Source organism: Corvus kubaryi, unplaced genomic scaffold, assembly GCF_017639235.1.
Source record: "Corvus kubaryi isolate FWS band 111438036 unplaced genomic scaffold, C.kubaryi_AGA036_p1.0 138, whole genome shotgun sequence".
Classification (NCBI taxonomy): domain Eukaryota; kingdom Metazoa; phylum Chordata; class Aves; order Passeriformes; family Corvidae; genus Corvus; species Corvus kubaryi.
In genome coordinates this window covers 8,579,260-8,597,809 of record NW_024580672.1, presented here as the reverse complement: position 1 = coordinate 8,597,809, position 18,550 = coordinate 8,579,260, and the positions used below count along the sequence as shown (strand labels likewise).

General features: G+C 37.3%; 1 protein-coding gene across 1 annotated transcript in view; it reads left to right on the top strand.

Annotated features, from left to right (window-relative positions):
- KIF11 (kinesin family member 11) overlaps positions 1 to 18,160 on the top strand; it is an 18,552-nt gene extending 392 nt beyond the window's left edge. Inside the window, exons 2-22 of the mRNA XM_042019007.1 lie at positions 2,898 to 3,030; positions 3,140 to 3,237; positions 3,319 to 3,397; positions 3,725 to 3,910; positions 3,992 to 4,116; positions 6,678 to 6,768; positions 7,023 to 7,265; positions 7,374 to 7,469; positions 8,105 to 8,193; positions 8,709 to 8,796; positions 9,564 to 9,752; positions 10,933 to 11,140; positions 11,408 to 11,580; positions 11,875 to 11,997; positions 12,979 to 13,137; positions 13,538 to 13,677; positions 14,289 to 14,568; positions 15,708 to 15,930; positions 16,156 to 16,310; positions 16,628 to 16,744; positions 17,427 to 18,160. Of these exons, the coding sequence (XP_041874941.1) occupies positions 2,898 to 3,030; positions 3,140 to 3,237; positions 3,319 to 3,397; positions 3,725 to 3,910; positions 3,992 to 4,116; positions 6,678 to 6,768; positions 7,023 to 7,265; positions 7,374 to 7,469; positions 8,105 to 8,193; positions 8,709 to 8,796; positions 9,564 to 9,752; positions 10,933 to 11,140; positions 11,408 to 11,580; positions 11,875 to 11,997; positions 12,979 to 13,137; positions 13,538 to 13,677; positions 14,289 to 14,568; positions 15,708 to 15,930; positions 16,156 to 16,310; positions 16,628 to 16,744; positions 17,427 to 17,549 (3,118 nt within the window). The 3' untranslated portion in view covers positions 17,550 to 18,160. The remainder of the gene's footprint in view (positions 1 to 2,897; positions 3,031 to 3,139; positions 3,238 to 3,318; positions 3,398 to 3,724; positions 3,911 to 3,991; positions 4,117 to 6,677; positions 6,769 to 7,022; positions 7,266 to 7,373; positions 7,470 to 8,104; positions 8,194 to 8,708; positions 8,797 to 9,563; positions 9,753 to 10,932; positions 11,141 to 11,407; positions 11,581 to 11,874; positions 11,998 to 12,978; positions 13,138 to 13,537; positions 13,678 to 14,288; positions 14,569 to 15,707; positions 15,931 to 16,155; positions 16,311 to 16,627; positions 16,745 to 17,426) is intronic.
- The last annotated feature ends 390 nt before the right edge of the window (positions 18,161 to 18,550 follow it).

Genomic DNA, 18,550 nt, shown 5'->3' with positions numbered 1-18,550 from the left:
TGCGGTATGCACCGTGCGGTATGCACCGTGCGGTATGCACCGTGCGGCTGTGGGTCTGCTGGGCCGCTGTGTCCGGCTGCGGACACGTGCCCCGGGGGATCGCTGTGCCTGCCCGGAGGGATCGCTGTGAGGGAGCCGCCCGTACCCCTGAGCGCTCTCGGCACTGCGCTGGGAGCTGCCGGTCCGCGGGTGAGGCGGCCCCGTGTGTCCCGCGGGGAAGCGGCGCTTCCGCAGAAGTAAGGCTGCTGTGAGTGATTTCTTATTGCTCAAAAAGGCAAAAAGCTGCAGTTTCCGAACTTGATTCAGCGCACACCCAGTATGAAGCTGCCTAGGAAGCTCAAGAAGAGCTACGTAGAATTAGTATGACTGATAGCCGACACACACAAAAACTCAGGCTGAATTTTGCCCTTCTGTGAGCTCCTTTAGGAAGTCGCTGAGTTTTAACAGCTAAAATTGTTGCTATATAGATACATATACCCGCTGTGGTATTTCTGTCAAATAACTTGATTGATGCAGACTTTCCAGAGGGCAAGCAATGGGATGGGGGTCTACTGGTGAGGTAAAAATGACCAAATGTCTTGGTTGATGAGATGAATTTACTTTTTGGTATGAAGTGATAAGTTTCATATACCATAAAATTAGGTTCTCTTTGTAATTCTGAGGTGGCTTTGAAGAATTGCTTATTGATACTAGATCTTAAATAATCTTAAAACATTGTATGTTAAAACTGTAATACTGGTAATGCATTAAGTATAGTGTTTAAAACACCATTAGAAGTTGGGTTTTTTTTGAGCCAGACCTGCAAATATTAGCTTACGTATTATGTTTTAATGCCTTTTGCAGTTATATTTTCAAGCTTACGAGCTCTGCGTTTACAGATGCAGAATGAATATAGAAATTAAAATTAATTTAGCCTTATCTTTGTAGTGCAACTGGAAAGCTTCTGAAACAAGTGTTGTGGGATTTGTGAAAATGTTGATGTGAGTCAAGGCTATTGCAAAAGAATAAGTTTATTGAGGCAATTGTATTTGAAATATATCAAGAGTAACTGTTTTCTTTTTATCTCTCGTAATTGTTCTGGAATAGCTTCGTTAAGTATAATATAAGTATCTAAATATAACGCTCACTATGACAGTAGCATTGGGACTGTCCATGGTGTAGTGTTCTGCATTTTTTGCAGCTCACAGACTAATTGCTGTGTCAAGAGTTAGTTTCTAACCTCTAAAAACTTTATTGCCCACTCTTGCTCTTGCTCTTTATAGAGCTATTTTTTTTAATAGCTTCAGTTTATTTGAGCTAGCAAATGTTTCTTCCACCTTTGTTTTTCTTTTTCATCAAGTTAGATTCTCCTTATCTTACAGACATGAAGGTAGGTACAACTGTGTTCTTTGGTGTCGTAATTTGTTTCCAAAACCTGATCAGTCTGGGCATATCAAAAAAATCTTTTCAAGCAACACATTTACTGAGCTTCGGTAAAACATGAATTTGGAAACTCAAAGTGCATGCATTAGCATTGTTATAATGTGCTTTATACCTAAGGGAATGAACCTGAGATCAAATGTCTCCATGGCATACCAGGCAGCTGCTTATGTAGTAGTGATGATCTGTATTCCTGCATCAGCCCAGCTAAATTGTTCCCCTAATATCGCAGCTGTGGGCTGTTGTTCCTCCTGCGATGGACTGGTTCAGTGTTACATGGTTACGCAGCAGAATATGTTCATTGTTGGCCTTCTGTTACTTTAAAAGTCATGAAGCTGAAGCTGTAGCTTGCTCCTGTGAGCAAGATTTTAGTGATTTTCTGTTGTCATCAGTCGATCTTGCACCCCAGTGTCCCATGGTCTGTTTAGAATCTGACACTTCAGCCTCAGTGATAGATTGAGGGAGAAATGTTAGCCACAAGGTTTAGGAAACTTGAGGTGCCATGTGCTTGTGCTTTTCTTGTCTTTTTTTTCTTTATCACTATAATTTAAAGAGCATCTGAAGTGTTTCTAGGTTCAAGATATTTTAGAGAGTACAAGATTGTAAAAGTTATATTTTCAAGTTGACTGTTCAGGTCAACTATATAGGTAACTTAGACATACAGTGCAGTTGCACTACTATATGAAGAATAAAATAGGGTTTCATGCTTTTTAGGACATTTCCCTACATTTCAGGAGAAATAGTGGCAAATGTCTCTTTAAGGAAAATGGTGTGTACCACGTTTGAATTAACTTAGTGGTGAAACAAAATGCTCACTGTAAAGTTCAAAAGTTCTATTGTACCTCTTTTAAACCTTTTTACTATGGTTGACTTCAAATTAATTTGGACTTTCCCCCCAGCCCCAAATCGGATGATTCTGTCTGTCTTATTAAATACTATTCAGATGCATCAGCATTATGAAGGTTCTGGTGTTGATGTTTACTGTCCTGCAATTAGCAGGGTCTCTTGGTATTTTTGGTGCTTTAGAGTGTTGTGTCATCAGCATTTGATTCAGTATGGCATTAACTTGCATGTATAAGTGTTCTTCTTTTTTTTGAAGTTGTCTTATTTAGACAACTGTTTGATATGTTTGATCTTCTACCCCCTGGCTTTGAACATGTTCTAATGCCTGTTAGCTATGTGCCCATCTAAATGATCTTAAATGCGGTTATAGGCTTGTTAAAAATATGTATATAGCAAACAAAAAGCTATAGATACCTGAGTTGTCTCACAGTGGAAGACAGGAAAAACTGTCTGTAAACTGCCAAATTGCAGCATTTTTTCTTAACAATTCTTAAACAGATAAAGTTAAAAACTTTGTTCTTTTTGCCCAGTTATACTGTTCTAGAGCCTTAAACTGAGTGATATTACTGCTTCATCTGTTTATATTCTTGTTAGCAATGATTTCAATCCAATATTCTTGACTCCTGTCCTTTTAGGCCTTTTAACGCCTCAGAACTTAGAGCGAGCTCCTATGCTGTCGTAGACTGTGATCAAGCAAGAAAGGAAGTCAGTGTCCGCACTGGAGGAGTGACAGATAAGTCATCAAGAAAGACTTACACATTTGATATGGTTGGTAACTGCTTGTCAAGTTGAGGACTTCTAGAAACAAGCTAGTACTTAGTGTGATGTTATACATTATTGTATGGATAAATCAGATGTGTTATCTTTGTGTCAATAGGTTTTTGGAGCTCAGGCAAAGCAGATTGATGTATACCGGAGTGTTGTGTGTCCCATTTTGGATGAAGTTATTATGGGCTACAACTGTACAGTGTTTGCGTAAGTAAGCCACTAATTAGTATTAGGAAATTTTATTTGTATTTTAGTTACTTGTTTACATTTTTATTTTTATTCTCACAGTTATGGCCAAACTGGTACTGGTAAGACCTTCACAATGGAAGGGGAGCGGTCACCTAATGAAGAATATACTTGGGAAGAGGTATTTTTTCACTCCTGAGATTTCTGTTGTCTGTACTGTAGTTCAAAGTTGGAAACTGCAGAAGGCTAAAGAAAACCAAAAGCTGATGCCTTTCAGAAGCTGACTTTCCTTCAATGTTTGTAGATTAACAAATAGTCTCGTTCGTATATGTGAAAAGCACAACTTTACATCTTTAATGTATTGCATTCAACTCATGGCCATTTTTGTATGGAAGGTCATCTTTATTCTTTTTTATATCCAATCAGACTGTTTAGTTGAAACTCTACCCCCTAACTACAAATCTCTTTCAGTACATTTATAAATCAAATATTTCTTTTTAATTTATAGGATCCACTAGCAGGTATCATACCCCGTACATTGCATCAAATATTTGAAAAACTCACAGAGAATGGTACCGAATTTTCAGTGAAAGTCTCTCTTTTGGAAATCTATAATGAGGAGCTTTTTGATCTTCTGAATCCTACTCCTGATGTCGGAGAAAGACTGCAGATGTTTGATGATCCTCGAAACAAGGTTAGTGCTACAAAATTTATTAACTTGAGGCTTTCAGGATTGTTGAGAGACATATAATAAGCATGTATTACTTTCTGACAGAGGGGTGTAATTATTAAAGGCTTGGAAGAAGTAACTGTACACAACAAAAATCAAGTTTACCAAATCCTGGAAAGGGGTGCAGCCAAAAGAACAACTGCAGCTACTTACATGAACGCATATTCCAGGTACAAATCTTCCCCATTTCAGAAACCTTGTTTTGTTCTTTCTTAAACAGAATCTTACTGAAGAAGTAAGAAGCTAGTGCAAACATGACATCATCTTGAGATTGTTATCACAGTGCAGGCTGTCAAATGTGGGTTAGAAAGCCAGAGTTACAATTTCTTCTTTATTACATGCTGTGGGATGATTGCAGTAGGCATATGAAGGGGTATCATGGTTTGACCCCAGCCGGCAGCCAAGCCCACCCAGCCACTCACTCACTCACTCCCCCACCTGCAGGTTTGGGGGAGAGAATTGGAAGTCTAAAAGCTGGAAAACTCATGGGTTGAGATAAAGACAGTTTAATAGGGACAGCAAAAGCTGTGCACACAAGCAAAGCAAGAAATCAATTCACTGCTTCCTATGATTCATCCATCTCCATGAGAGTAGGGCCCCATCATGTGTAACAGTGACTTGGGAAGACAAATGCCATCACTCCAAATGTTCTCTCCCCTCTTCCTCCCTCTTTCCCCACTTAATCCACTGAGCATATGGTCTGGAATATATCCCTTTGGTAATTTGGAGTCACCTGTCCTGTGTCTGCTCCCAGCCTCCCATGCACTCTGAACCTCCTTGCCAGCGTCACAGCATGAAAAGCCCTGACAACAACATCTCTGTATTATCAAACCTGTACACAGCACAAATCCAAAACACAGCTCCGTACCAGCTACTCTGAAGAAAACTAACTCCAACCCAAAAAATCCAGTAGAAAGAACATCATAAAATCGGAATGCTTCTCAAGTTAAAAATGGACAAGCTGTTTCTCCCTGCATTGTTTTTAACGTGAACTTCCCCTCTTGTTCAGGGTTTTCCTGCCTTGCAATTAATACATCCTTTGAAAATTTGCGGTGTCTACTTGGAACAGTAGCCCTGGAATTCCACATAACTGTAGCTGAGATAAAAGCATCATAATGTTCTTAATTAGATGTCTGGAATATTGAAGTTTAAGTATAACTCAAAGTTATGAAGTGAGCATTTTCAAAGCTTTCTATGCCTATGAAAACAGAAGACCTAAATCTGACAGATAATAAGTAAAATGCATTGTATGTACTAGCATGAGATAAATACTCCTTGCAGTAGATACTGTACATTTTCAAAAAGAAGGTTCCTTTCAATTTTGGAAGATGTTTTGTTGATATACCTGTATCAGAGAGGTGGGTTGTCTTTATTCTAGCTGTTCTTGGTTGATTGGGTGTTTTGGCCAGTCCAATTTACTAAATAAACTTGGTGTAAGAGTCTTGAGTATCCTTTCCTCTCCTCACCAGCAGTAGAAAACGATACACCAGGATTTGTTACTGAAGTTTGTAATTTCAAAATACCGCTAAGATCTGCTTTTTACAAATCATCACAAGACCCTCATTTCAAAATCTAGCTTCTGCAAAATTTGTAAAGTAGGTTATGGAAGTTGGGGATAAGGTTATATGGCAATAAGGGCTGCTTCATATGGTTGCAGGTCATAGAATGTGATAGAAGCACCTGGGTCAAAACCAGCATTCTTTTTATTATTGCCTTCACATTCTTGAGCTGCAGATGTGGTATTTGTCACTGTGAACAAGTAGTGGTCCAGTGTTGCATCAGTAAGGAATGTACCCTGCCTCTATTGTATTTTAATTTCAAGGTATACTGAGTATGTCTGTCTACTGGTGGAAGGAAATGGGTATTTTCTACCACTGATTAGAACACAGAACTTATTTTGTCTGAGATTCCAGGGAATTTCGAGAATTCATTGTGCCTGAGGTGTTGTTCTATATATGGTCAGGCTGGTGTAATTTGATGTCTATGGCTTTCTATATATGTCAGCTTCCTGTAATAAAAACTTATTAAAGGAATAAGCTCAACCTAAAATCATCTTTACTATGAAAGTGGTGAAACACTGGAACATGTTGCCCAGGGAAATTATGAATGTTCCATCCCTAGAAGTGTCCAAGGCCAGGTTGGATGGGATTTTGAGCAGCCTAGTCTGTGGAAGGTATCCTTGCCCATAGTAGGGGGGTTGGAGCTCGATGAAACCATTCCATGATTCTGTGATCTTAAACTGTATTACTATTTTTGATTGAAAAATTAATTGAACTTCTAATTTTTTAATATTGGATTCAGCTAGCTGCTGAATTTTCTTTGGCTGGATAAAGAAATTTACGTTCCTTAATCTCACATTCTGTAAAACTGCTCTTAGCATAAGGACTGAAAAAAAAAAAAATCTACAAGTCAGTTTTCATGAGATGCTTGTGAGTTGAGAATACACAAATGTAAGCAAAACCAAGGCATTTCTCTTGCTTTTCCTTAAAATAAAATTTTCAGGATTGAATGAGTCAAATGTCATCCAGTTGCTTCAGCACTGGTTTTAAATACCACATTCATATGTACACACACAAAATTGTACTTGGCAGAATAACTTTGTGTATTGAAAATGTAATTTGCAGTTCATGGGCTAAATGTATTCTCTATAGAGAGCACAGAACTTGCAGCAGTCGTATAACAAGTAGATATTTGGTTTTAATGGAACATCTGAAACGGGTTTCTTTTGCAGCCGTTCCCACTCTGTGTTTTCAATTACCATCCATATGAAAGAAACAACAGTAGATGGAGAAGAACTTGTTAAAATTGGGAAGCTAAACTTGGTAAGTATTTGAACTAAATGTCATTGATAGAATTTTTAGTCGTGAACTAGAGTTTATTAGTTTTTTCCTGATAAGGGGAAAATGATTGTTTTCATAAAGTGATATGAAGTCTCTTTGTCTCACTGAAAAATGTCAGTCCTATCTATCACCCCATTGTCTCCTGAAAAACTTGTAAACTCTTTTATGTGTTCTGCAAGACTTTGGGGCAAGCATTCTTCGGGGTGCTTGAGACAGAAGCATAACTTGCCTTTCAGGTTGATCTTGCAGGAAGTGAAAACATTGGTCGATCAGGGGCAGTTGACAAGAGAGCTCGTGAAGCTGGAAATATCAACCAATCTCTACTGACACTAGGAAGAGTTATTACTGCTCTAGTGGAAAGAGCCCCTCATATTCCGTACAGGGAATCTAAACTCACAAGAATCCTTCAAGACTCTCTTGGAGGACGGACAAAAACATCAATAATTGCCACAGTTTCGCCTGCATCTGTAAATCTTGAGGTAAATTTAAAGTCTGAAAACCTCTTCCTAAAATAAATATTTTGCTGATGATGCAAAGGTATGAGTTAATTCCACAGCTTGACCTAGTGTTACATCTGTTTTTCACAGGAAACATTGAGTACACTGGAATATGCCCATAGAGCAAAGAACATAATGAACAAGCCTGAAGTTAATCAGAAGCTAACAAAAAAAGCTCTTATTAAGGTAACAAGACATATATATCTTACAAAATGAAGTTACAGGTTAGGCTTGACTTTTTGTTAATGTAGTTTTTACTGTGTGGGAGTTATGAGTATGGGAGAAGCTGAAACTAGTAGCAGTGCTTTTCTGAAGTGATTTTAATTACTGAACTGATGCTTTTAAACTAGAGCTGCACTGGTGTAGCATTAGTCCCTGCAGATATTGGAGCTGTTAATAAGACTAAAGTTGAACAGAGGGCTATTGCTACTAGCTGTGACTGTGGGTATTACATGTCTGCAATTTTGCACTTTCCCTAGAAAGTGCTTGAATTAAAGTGAACTTGTCAGTAAGTACAAGTGGGGAGCCAATGTAAAGTAGCTCTGCCCCTAAGGAAGGTGTGATTCCCATTGTAAGCTGCTAAATGCAACCAAGTATGACCTTCAAATGGAAGGTTTCTATGCTCTACATATAGCCAATATATATCCAATGATATGAATTTTAATGATGCTATACTGAACTTAGAACAGAAGTGAAGTGCTTTGCTCTTATGTTGATGCAAAACTTCTGTAGAGCACTACCTTTGTGAAGTATCTGTTAAGCTGAATATCAAAACTGAAATAGAAATTTTCAGGTTCACATGTGATTGTTTCTTTATGCAGGAATACACCGAAGAGATTGAGCGTCTGAAGCGAGACCTTGCTGCTGCACGAGAGAAAAATGGAGTCTATATTTCTCTTGAAAACTATGAGTATGTGTGCGAAATTTCTATAAAATAACTAGCAACAAATCCGAGATACTGGGTACCTGTCCTTATACAGGAATACCTTCAGATCTGTTTTCAATCCAGAAAGTTGAAGATAGTTAGGAAAACTGAACTGTTTGGTCAACTTGTTCTTTCAAAATTAACTATTATACAGATAAAATCTAATAGGCTTGCACTGAGGAATTTCTGTATGTGTGGAACTTACCATAAGCATTACCCAGCATGCAGATTTACACGTGGAACCTTTTTTTTTTTCAGTGGAAGCTCATACAGGAAAGCAAACTTGATGTATTTAACTTCACTTTTAATAGGGGTAGTTTGCATAGAAAGTTTGCAATGGAAAATTGCCTTAGATCTTTTCTGCCTTAAGTGAAAATTACCTGCTATTCATATAGAATTTAGCAGTACTTATTTTTTGAAATTACTGAAAATGTAGTGAAAAATCTTGAAATTGGCTCTTACTTGACTAATTTGTTTGTTTATTTTAATCCTTGCTTGAGAGCCCTTAATGGAAAGCTGACGGTTCAGGAAGAACAAATTACAGAGTATATTGACAAAATCAGTGTCATGGAGGAAGAAGTGAAAAGGGTAAGTGATATTTTTCAACTGTGTCTTAAATCTGCCAAAAAATGGAAGAAATTCATTGCTCCTTTCAAAAGGCGGAAAAAAGTTTGAGGAAGGAACAGTCAGAAGATTCTTTTTATTGTTGTTCTTAAAGTTCCCCAATTAGCTTACTAGTCCTTGAAGTTAGGAATTTGAAATAACATTTATGAAATTGCAGGTTGCAATATTTATTTCTAAAGCTGTTTTCATGTCTACTACTATAATTTGCTTTGCTGCATTTTCAGCCAAAAATCTGCTTGTAAAATGGTATCATCTCAGTTGACAGGCATCTGCTTAGGAGCAAAGAATATGGGGAGAGAGGTCATGAGCTCCCATTAACAAACTACATGAAAATTGGAGCTCCTTGTTTAAGAGAAATGTAGATATTAATTTGCTGGTATATGTAACTCTTCTATGTAATCAGCTTTACTGACGCTTTTCAATCTATCTGGTTATGTTTGTTCGGTGGGTTTATTTTCCTTGTGCTGTAACAGTAGTTTGCTCTTGTATTTTGAGAGGGGAAGCAAGGCATTATCACAGTGAGTGAGAATGGTTGGCTTGATATTTTCAATGATTACAAAGACTATACAAACCTGTAGTTTAGGTTTAAGACCTGAGTCCTACAGCTGAAATTGCATTGGTAGATGACAATTTGCCTTTTGGCATTGTCACATAATTTGAGAGATGTGAAATGAGACTGTCAGATTTATAAAAAGTGATGTTGTCTTTTTGATGATTGTCTTCCTATTTAGGTCACTGAACTATTCAGAGTCAGTAAAAATGAACTTGAACAATGTAAAACAGATCTGCAAATCAAGGAGAAAGAACTGGAAGAAACCCAAAAAGATCTACAAGAAACCAAGGTTCAGCTGGCTGAAGAAGAATATGTGGTTTCAGTTTTGGAAAATACTGAACAAAAACTTCATGGCACAGCTAGCAAGGTTGTCACAGTTCTTGTACCTACTGTAAATCAGCTTCCTATGTTTAGGAGTTTCATGGGCTATTCAAGGAAACCCAATTGTTGGTAAAGCATGATGTGAGTGGCACAAGACCTGAATTTAAGATGGAAAACTAGGATTAGATTGCAGGACTTTCTCTGTGGTAGTATTGACAGTTGACTGCTAAACACTCTGGTTGGTCTGAAACTAACTTTACCTCAGGCCAGTTTGTCATGGGATTTCCAGTGCTTTGCAGTATCTATTATCATGAGTTGTTTTGCAGAATAAGTAATTTTCTTTCAAAATCTTACAAGAGGTCCTGCAAAACAATAAATTATACATAACTGAAGAAGCTGGTCTAGTGGAACATGTCCCTGCCCATGGCAGGAGGCTTAGAATTAGATGATCTTTAATATCCCTTCCAGCCCAAACCATTCTATGAACTGGGGTAGAAAAATAGCAGAAAGCTTTGACTAGTGTTGCCCTCTGTGTTTTAGGGTATGGCTTTGATGTGTTTGTAGATTGGTTGTAACTATCAAAAAAGACTTGAGGTTAGGGAGAGAGAGTGTCCTGCTATTTAAACTGCAAGGTGATGAAACTTGTATCTTCAGGCACCATGACAATTTCTTTCTATTTGGATTCCTGTAGGATTGGGAGGGAATGCCTGGTTTTTACATGTGGGTTGTGGAGTGTTTGTGTGAGACAAATAGGTGCAGAAATTATTTATGCTCACTACAAAACCAGGACTCCACTATTTGTATGAATTCTAAGTTATTTATCGCAGGACTAGTACTAGAAACCTCTTGCTTGAGTACTATATTAAAGAATATATTTACTATCAGACTGTTCAGAAAAATGTTGAACTCCCTAGGTATTTTTCAGTTACTATTCTGGGATAAATTATACCTTAATTCCTTAAATACTGAGGAAGTAATTTATTAATGCTTTGATTTTAAAGCCAGACCAAATGGTCTCTAGTAGGTAACTTTTTCCCATGTTCTAAAAGTATAAATGACATAACAGCAGGGTCTGGAACAGTTGTAATTTGATGGTGCAAAGGGAAATAAATACCTGTTTCCTAGAGAGTTAACTCCTTTAAGTCAGAACTATTGTTGCTTTTCCTTATATAATATATGCTTGACTCCTTGTTTAAAGACTTACTAAAATACTTTAAAAATTATAGTTACTTAGTACAGTGGAAGAAACTACAAGAGATGTATCTGGGCTCCATGCGAAACTGGACCGTAAGAAGGCTGTTGATCAGCACAATGCTGTTGTCCAAAATACATTTGCAGGACAAATGAATGCTTTGTTCAGCAAAATACAAGATTCAATTACTGAAAACAGTTTGAAGCAGCAACAGATGTTGACATTTTACACAAATTTTATAGGTAAGTGTAATACCTGTATCAGTAGTCATCCTGAATTTTTGCAATAATGATCTCAAAGACCACTTCCTAAAATGTATCTGTTTTAGGAAAGGAGAACTGGCTTTATTTAAGTGACATATTGATTACAGTTGCACCAGTAGTAATGTATCTGGGATGATCCACAGCCTTCCTGTGCTGTAAGGGGGATTAAGGTGATGAGCAATAAAAAGAGTTCCTATTTTACAGTGGAACTTCAAAAAAATTTGTAACTCTTGATTTCTTTTGTAGGTGACCTCCTGTCTACCAGTTCTTCTACAGCAGATATTCTTGCATCAGTTGTATCAGCATCTTTTGCCTCTTTTAAAGACTTGGTGTCTACTGAAGTTTCTCACATGTCTGAAAAAATAACACAGCATGAGAATCTATCACTTGATTGTAAAGCTGGACTGCTGAGCTTAATTGTTAGTACATTTGCATACTCTTATTTAGATACTTAAAACTGGTTTTGATCAAAAGGGGTTCTGTAAATATATAGATTTTTTTTCTGATGCTCTTTACCTGTATCTGCTTCACCACCTAACCATGATTATGTCCCTCCCCACTTCCCCTTCCATGTCACCCCCACAGGGGGTAATATACTATATAGCATATACTGTCATAACAGAGCACATGGGTATGTACATAATAGCTTCTTACGAATGTAGATGATGGAGCAGCCATATTCTGGTTTACTTTTTTTTTCCCCCTCTTCCTAGGAGGAACACAAAACTGGATTAGGAAGAGCAGTAAATAGCTTGACACCAGTGGTAGAATTTGTCTTGGGGTTAAACTGTCAGTTTCAGAGTAACATGAAGAAATATTCTGCTGTGGCTGACCAGGTAATACACAAAACCTGCCTCTTTGCCTTGTGTTCTTCTATTTTATTTAATTTACAGGTAACATGTCCTTTGTTTTTCTGCAGTATGTCAGTGTTTCCACTTCTTGTCTGGCCTTTTCCCCTTTGTCTTGTCCCATGAGTTCTACCTCTTAACTTTCAGACATTTTTCCTCTCCTAAGTGTGGTAAATTTGCCTGTTACCTGTATTGGCACAGCTGCTTGCCTAAGTGCCGCAGTAGAACGGTAAAACATGGATGCTTAAATCTTTATATAACAAATATTTGATGATACATTTAATATACTCTCCCCTGTATTTTAGAAATCTAAAAAAAAGTCAACTTAGACAAGTCTTACCACTCCAAATTTTTTCTGCTGTCATACCAAACTTCTTCTATAGTCCCTTTGATTCCTGGGGAATGCAATGCTTTATCTTGTTAACAACTGTAAATGCAAACAATACTGTGCTTATTAAAGTCCTTTGCTTCAATTTATAGTTCTAGTCTATCTCATGATACTTGTGTAGAACTGCAGCCTCTTTAATTTCTTTTTTTTTTTCTTTCCCTTTTATCTTTATTAGATAAAATTTCTGGTGACCTGTTTCTCTTACTGAAACACTTTTCCCTCCTGTCAGTTACAGCTCATGTGAAATCAACTCTCCTTGTCCAAGAGGTTTTTATTGGACTTAGACAGGAGATAGTCCGTGGCTTACCAGCTCTTGCTGTACCTTGTCTACTTCTCTATTTTGTTTACCTTGCATGCCAAATTTTGTGTTTGGAATAGCCCCCACACTAAGTTCCAGTCTCAAACTTCAGATTGTTCCAAGTGTTACTCTCTGCCTTTTATGCACAATACTTCATTAATGCCTTTTGACAATTTCCTTGGGGTAGAGTTTGTTTCTGTATCAATTTTGCTGGGAAAAAATATCAGTTTCTTGAATAAAGATATAAATATCTAACTGTAAATAAAACTTATTTTTTTTTAAGATGGAGGGCCATAAAAAGGAAATGGATACTTTCTTTGGAGATCTTTTTCTCACTCTGGAAAAAATACAGGAAGAAACAGCCACTGGCTTTGCTCAGCTCCAGCATAATTGTGACAGTTTAAAAGAAGAAGTGGAAATGACGAGGTTGGCACAAAGAAAGGTATCCTTAGAGTAAGAAAACATCCTAACATCAAGTGTGATTGCTTGCTTTGATTTAAACTCTTATGTGGTAGTAAACCATTATACTTGCTTCAGGAAAAAAAGCTAGGAGGACAGTAACTTGATCCTAATTATTTTTACTTCTTGTTAGGCTGCTTTAAGTAGTTTATGTAGGAATGTAACAAATAAATCCTTCCCCTTGCTGTGAGCATATCCAATATATGTGCATTTACAAATGTCTCCGAAAGCTAAGAGTCTGTATCTTCACAAAAATTGTACCTTCTGCTTTAGAAGTGCAAAACTCTGCATTTTCTGCATTTTTAATTCAGGCATTCAAGTACCCTTTAAGACTGTTGAAAAGTGCAGAATAACAGTGAAACTTGTGGTATTTTTCTTAATAGAGTGCAGCCAAATTGATGTCTTTACTGCAAAGCCAGCTCGACCTCTTTGCTCAGGAGACTCAGAAGAACTTAACTGATGTACTCACAAAGAATGGAAGCCTGAAGACCACCATCACTGCTATGCAAGAAAATGTTCACCTGTAAGGAGTGCATAATTTTTGCTGTACGCTTATGCAAGATAAACTATATACGAAGAGAACTTCAAAATTGGATGCTCTTCATATTTATGTGCTTATAAAGCCTGCTGGGCATGGCCTGCACACAGAGTGTAGATCATAGTTTGCCTTTCCCCAGAGTAAACTAGTTCTGAAAGGCTTTCCCTCAAACTTGTCTCCTGAGCATGTCCCATAAGAGTGTATCATTTTGGGAGCAATGTGCTGAGGAGCGTCCCTCAGTGTCTGGACTTCAGAACTCCATATTGTAAAGGTTTAGCTTGAAGCATAAAAATGTATCTGTTGCAATATGCTTCATTCAATTGCAGACTGAATAGCTAAGGTCTTGCCAAAGTTGTTCTTAGTTTGTGGTTAGGGTCTTTTGGTTTTCTTTTGGGTTTTCTTGGTTGGTGGGGATTTCTTTAACAATCCTGCTCCTGGAAGTGCTGCAAATTTACTAAGTAGAACAACAGCGTTATAATTAACTGGTTGGATAGAACTGTGCTGTTTCACTGCTTCTGGTCTCATTCTTCTAAAAATATACTGTGTTAAAATCTACCTTTCAGAATCTCTGAACTCTTACAAATATGTTGTTGCAGGAAAACTACAGACCTAGTCAGCAGTGCAAATTCCAATCACAGCAAATTTACTGCGTCTCTGGATAATTTCTCTCAGGAGCTCAGGAGCATAAATGCTGAAAACAAAACAATGCTAGAAGAATCCAATGACCACTGTCAACATCTTCTCAGCAATCTCAAAAATGTATCTCAGGATACCAGTACATGGGGTGAATTTACAACTGCGCAGATGGTCAACTTTACTAACCAGCAGCTATTGTCATTCAAGGATGAGAAACAGCAACTTCAGTGTTTACAAAAGGTACCTATACTCCTTTGGAGTCTAATGCAATCTCCTGAGACAAAGTTTACCGCAGAATTTGTAGAGCCGAGAATAAAAGTTCTTGGTTATAGTCAGAACAAAAGTATGTTTTTTTTGATAGCAGACTCATGTTACTGAGCTTAAATACATGTAATCAGAGGAAATCAAAAGCCTAAATTAAGAGGGAGACTTTGAACTTCAAGTGCAAATAACGTCAAAAAATGGTGTCATGATTAATGCCATACAGCTAACTTGCATTTGTAATCTGGGCATTTTACATTATCTCAGTAGTGTTTATCTCTGATTCTAAAGCTTTATCTATCAGTACTGTCCCTGGGAGATGCACGGTGATCAAATGCAGGCTATTTTCTGGAGGATGCAAATTACTTTACTGGTCAGATTGAATCAATATGGGAGAAAGCATTCCTTTTCAGTATCTACTAGTTCTGGCCTCTTAGATAAGAGTTTCTCTCTCGGTTTTTTGGGTTTTTTTCATTTCCATCACAAACTTCCCATCCCACCCTTGTTTTATTGTTGAAATAGGCAAATTCAGTATTTTGCGAACTTGCAGGAGGAAAAACTCAACCAGAAACTTCCTTCATGCAGAATCACAGAATATTCTGAATTGGAAGGGATCTCTGAGGATCGAGTCCAACTCTAAACTGTTTAAAGCATTTGTGGTCTCAAGATGTCTCTGTATCTGTTGTACCTGCTGAACATTTCACGAGTTTCATTTCAATGGAAATGGCTAAAACCATGTTTTCCTTTTTCCCTACAAATGCAATAAAGGTTCTAGTGCTTGTAGGATGTTCACGTTCGGTTGGATATCCTAATTCTGTGCAGGGTTTGTGCATAGAAGCATGAGGAGTCTGATCTGAGCCAGATGGCATCATCTTTATTCTTATGACTAGCTTTATAAAATGATCATACTTTCTAAGAAACTGATTCTCTTCTGAAGGTAGCTCTCAAAATGAGAGTGTAAAACTGGCACTGAAACTTCTCAATTTGAGGTCTCTCAGTTGTTTCGTTTCAGGTCATGTCATTAATCACGCACCACATCTTAGAAAAGAGGCCATAACCTTACCTTTCCTGTTAACTTGGTGTTCTTAGTTGGGTTGGTTTTTTTGTTTCATTTTCAGAAAAATGAAGAAAACTGTGATAAAGCAATAGCTGAAATTGCTGACCATATTGGCAGAAAAAAGGCTGCTGAGGGGAAGGTGCTGAATGGCCTTCTTGATCAGATAAAGGTGGATCAGGAGATACTTGTGGAGCAGAAGCTGGCACTTAAGGAGGAAGTACAGCATGGGCTAACTCAGGTTAATGGTTTCCTGCAAGAGGATCTTAAAGTGGATATTTCAACAGGTATTTAAGCAGGCTGGGGACAGAATTCTTACAGAAAACAATTTGAGTTCCAGAATTCATAAGGAAGGTTAATTCCACCAAAATATAACTAGCAGCCTTACATCTTTTTTAAAATGTGTGCAAAGAGTGGAGACTGAACAAAGCATGATTTCTGTATTGAGTTGATGTATAATTGAGGATTTGAAATTAAAGCAAACACTGAAAAGTGTAAAATCTTCATTGAAGGGACAACTCCACAGAGAAAAGACTACTTCTATCCAGTCACACTCGTGAGAACAGAGCCCCGGGAAGTACTTCTAGAGCAATTAAGGCAAAAGCAACCAAATCTTGATGCTATGCTAAGCAGTGTGATAAAGGAGGTGGAGGATAATGCAGGTCAGGTACGTATATAAATGGCAAATGAGGCTCTTGAATGAAAATTTCACGTCTTGGAGGTTTTTCCATGCCCTTGTGGAGGTTGACTGGAACCCCGGGGCTGTTGTAGCCTTTGTGTTTTATGGTGTACTTGGACTCAAGTGTGTTGAGCTTATGACAAAAACATTCTCTTGAAAAATAAGCAATGATATTAATAATTTAGATTTCTCTTCTCTTTTCCAAAAATGGAAGTTCCATGTCTTTGATTGATCTGATCATGCTTAGTAAATTCATTGAGGAAATTCAGACATTAAATATATTTTCTGAAAAACTTCTATTTTAGGACCTGTTGGAAGAGGAAGGAGAGTTGCAAGAATCCAGTGAAAGCCTTGCTTGTGACAAATACTTAATGGATACAAATGTCTATTGCCACACAAATGGTGGCATTCCTTTTTTCCAGGTAACTTCCACAGATAAGCAAAACAGCAATGTATTTGAGAGAAGAAATATTGTTCTGTAATAACACTGTAGTTTCAAGTCACTTATATTTTAGTGTAGTCTCACAACTTTAAATCTTGTAGATAATGAATGCTTTGTTAAACTTGAGCTAAAGTAACAGCAGATTCTGGTTGCAGTTAATAGTGGATAAAATAATGTGGATTTCTGACAAGCTGGACAGACAGTTGAAAACTCCTCAGCAAATAATCCTGCATGAAGAAAATGGTCATAATTTGCTATAGAAATGTGTGTTAATGGAAGAGTTGAAATTATGTGGAGTGTTTTCTTAGAGGCCTGACAGAAATATTGGCATTCTTGAGTCTTCATGGGTTGGGTTTTTTTTACTTAAATGCTTCTGACCCTTTTGCTTTACCAATGTATCAGTGTAAACTTCTTGGTATGTTAGTCTAGGGGTTTTCGTGCTGGGGAGAGCATGTGTTCTTGTTGTGGATCCTTTAAAAATAGCTGCTGAGGTTCTGTATGTCTACAGTCAATCTCTTTAGTAAATGCAATCTATTAGGAACCTTTTTTAGGAGTTATGTCAACTTTTTTTCTCAGGGCACAATGTACTGCATTGCACATGAGCAAGAAGTCTTTAATTTCTTTGTATTCTCTTAACATTGGGTATTTTCTTTAAATCCCAGCACAAAAGAAGTGTCAAAAAAGGTAAAGAGAACAAATCTGCAACTACAGTGGAGAACAAAACAGAGGATATGACGGAAGAGTTTCTTCAGAAATCTAAGCATCCTTTAAGATTGCTGAACTAAGATATATTCACTGCAGATCCCTGTTTTTAAATATTCCTATCTTACTGTCTTACTGAGCCATAACTTTTTTTGGTTATTCTCTGTCTCTCTATATAGTGACATAGTGATGCAAAGTTGAATCAAAAGATGTCCCTGCTCAATCTCATGCCTTGGTCCCATTTTTATATGTTGCAGCTTGTGAAGTTTTAAGAAAAAAAACCCCTGCAGATTATGGTGCTGTTATGTTAAACATGTATGTATGTTGTCAAGTAAGAAATTATTTTCTGTTTCTCAGTAGATCTAAAATACCAGAAAGGGATGTGGAAATATGCTTTGTTAGAATTATCAGTTACCATTTTATGTATGAATTAACTGTAAATAACTGTTCTGGTTTTTATACCTGCTTTTTATTCCAGTTCCTCTCTTTTGACTGTGATACTTCAAATAAATTGATACATGGAAAACAAATGTACAAGCACCTCACTCAGAGTAACTTACCTAATTTTCTTATGGTGCTAGGTTTAACTTAGCTAAAATGTTATCAGCTATGTCATAAGTCTTGTGCTGTCAGAAGAGGATTGTTCTCTCCCTTGTTTCATAAAATACAATAGCTTTATTTCAGTGCCTCCTCATTCTGTGAAATTTAGTCATATTGCTGGGTCTTGGGCTTTTTGTTTGCTTGAACCCCACTTTTCTTACCTTCCTCTTAACTTGTAGATGTGAGGTGTTGGTTGGGACACAATGCTAGTCAGGTTGTGTATCACAAACTGGCAGCATTCCTTTAAGATCTAGGTACTTAACATTAAAACACACAAACTTGGTTACAAATGCAGCTTCTATGTTGTATAATAACGGTGAATTTCCAGTAATCTACAGTAGCATTTGACCAGCTGCTCTTTTCATGCTCCTTATCTGGAAATTTGAAGAAAACTTCAATCTGCAACATGCTAAAGAAGTAGATGAATAGGATTATGGTGGGAGTAGGGAGAGACACTAATTACATTGAAGCACTATTCTTAGAT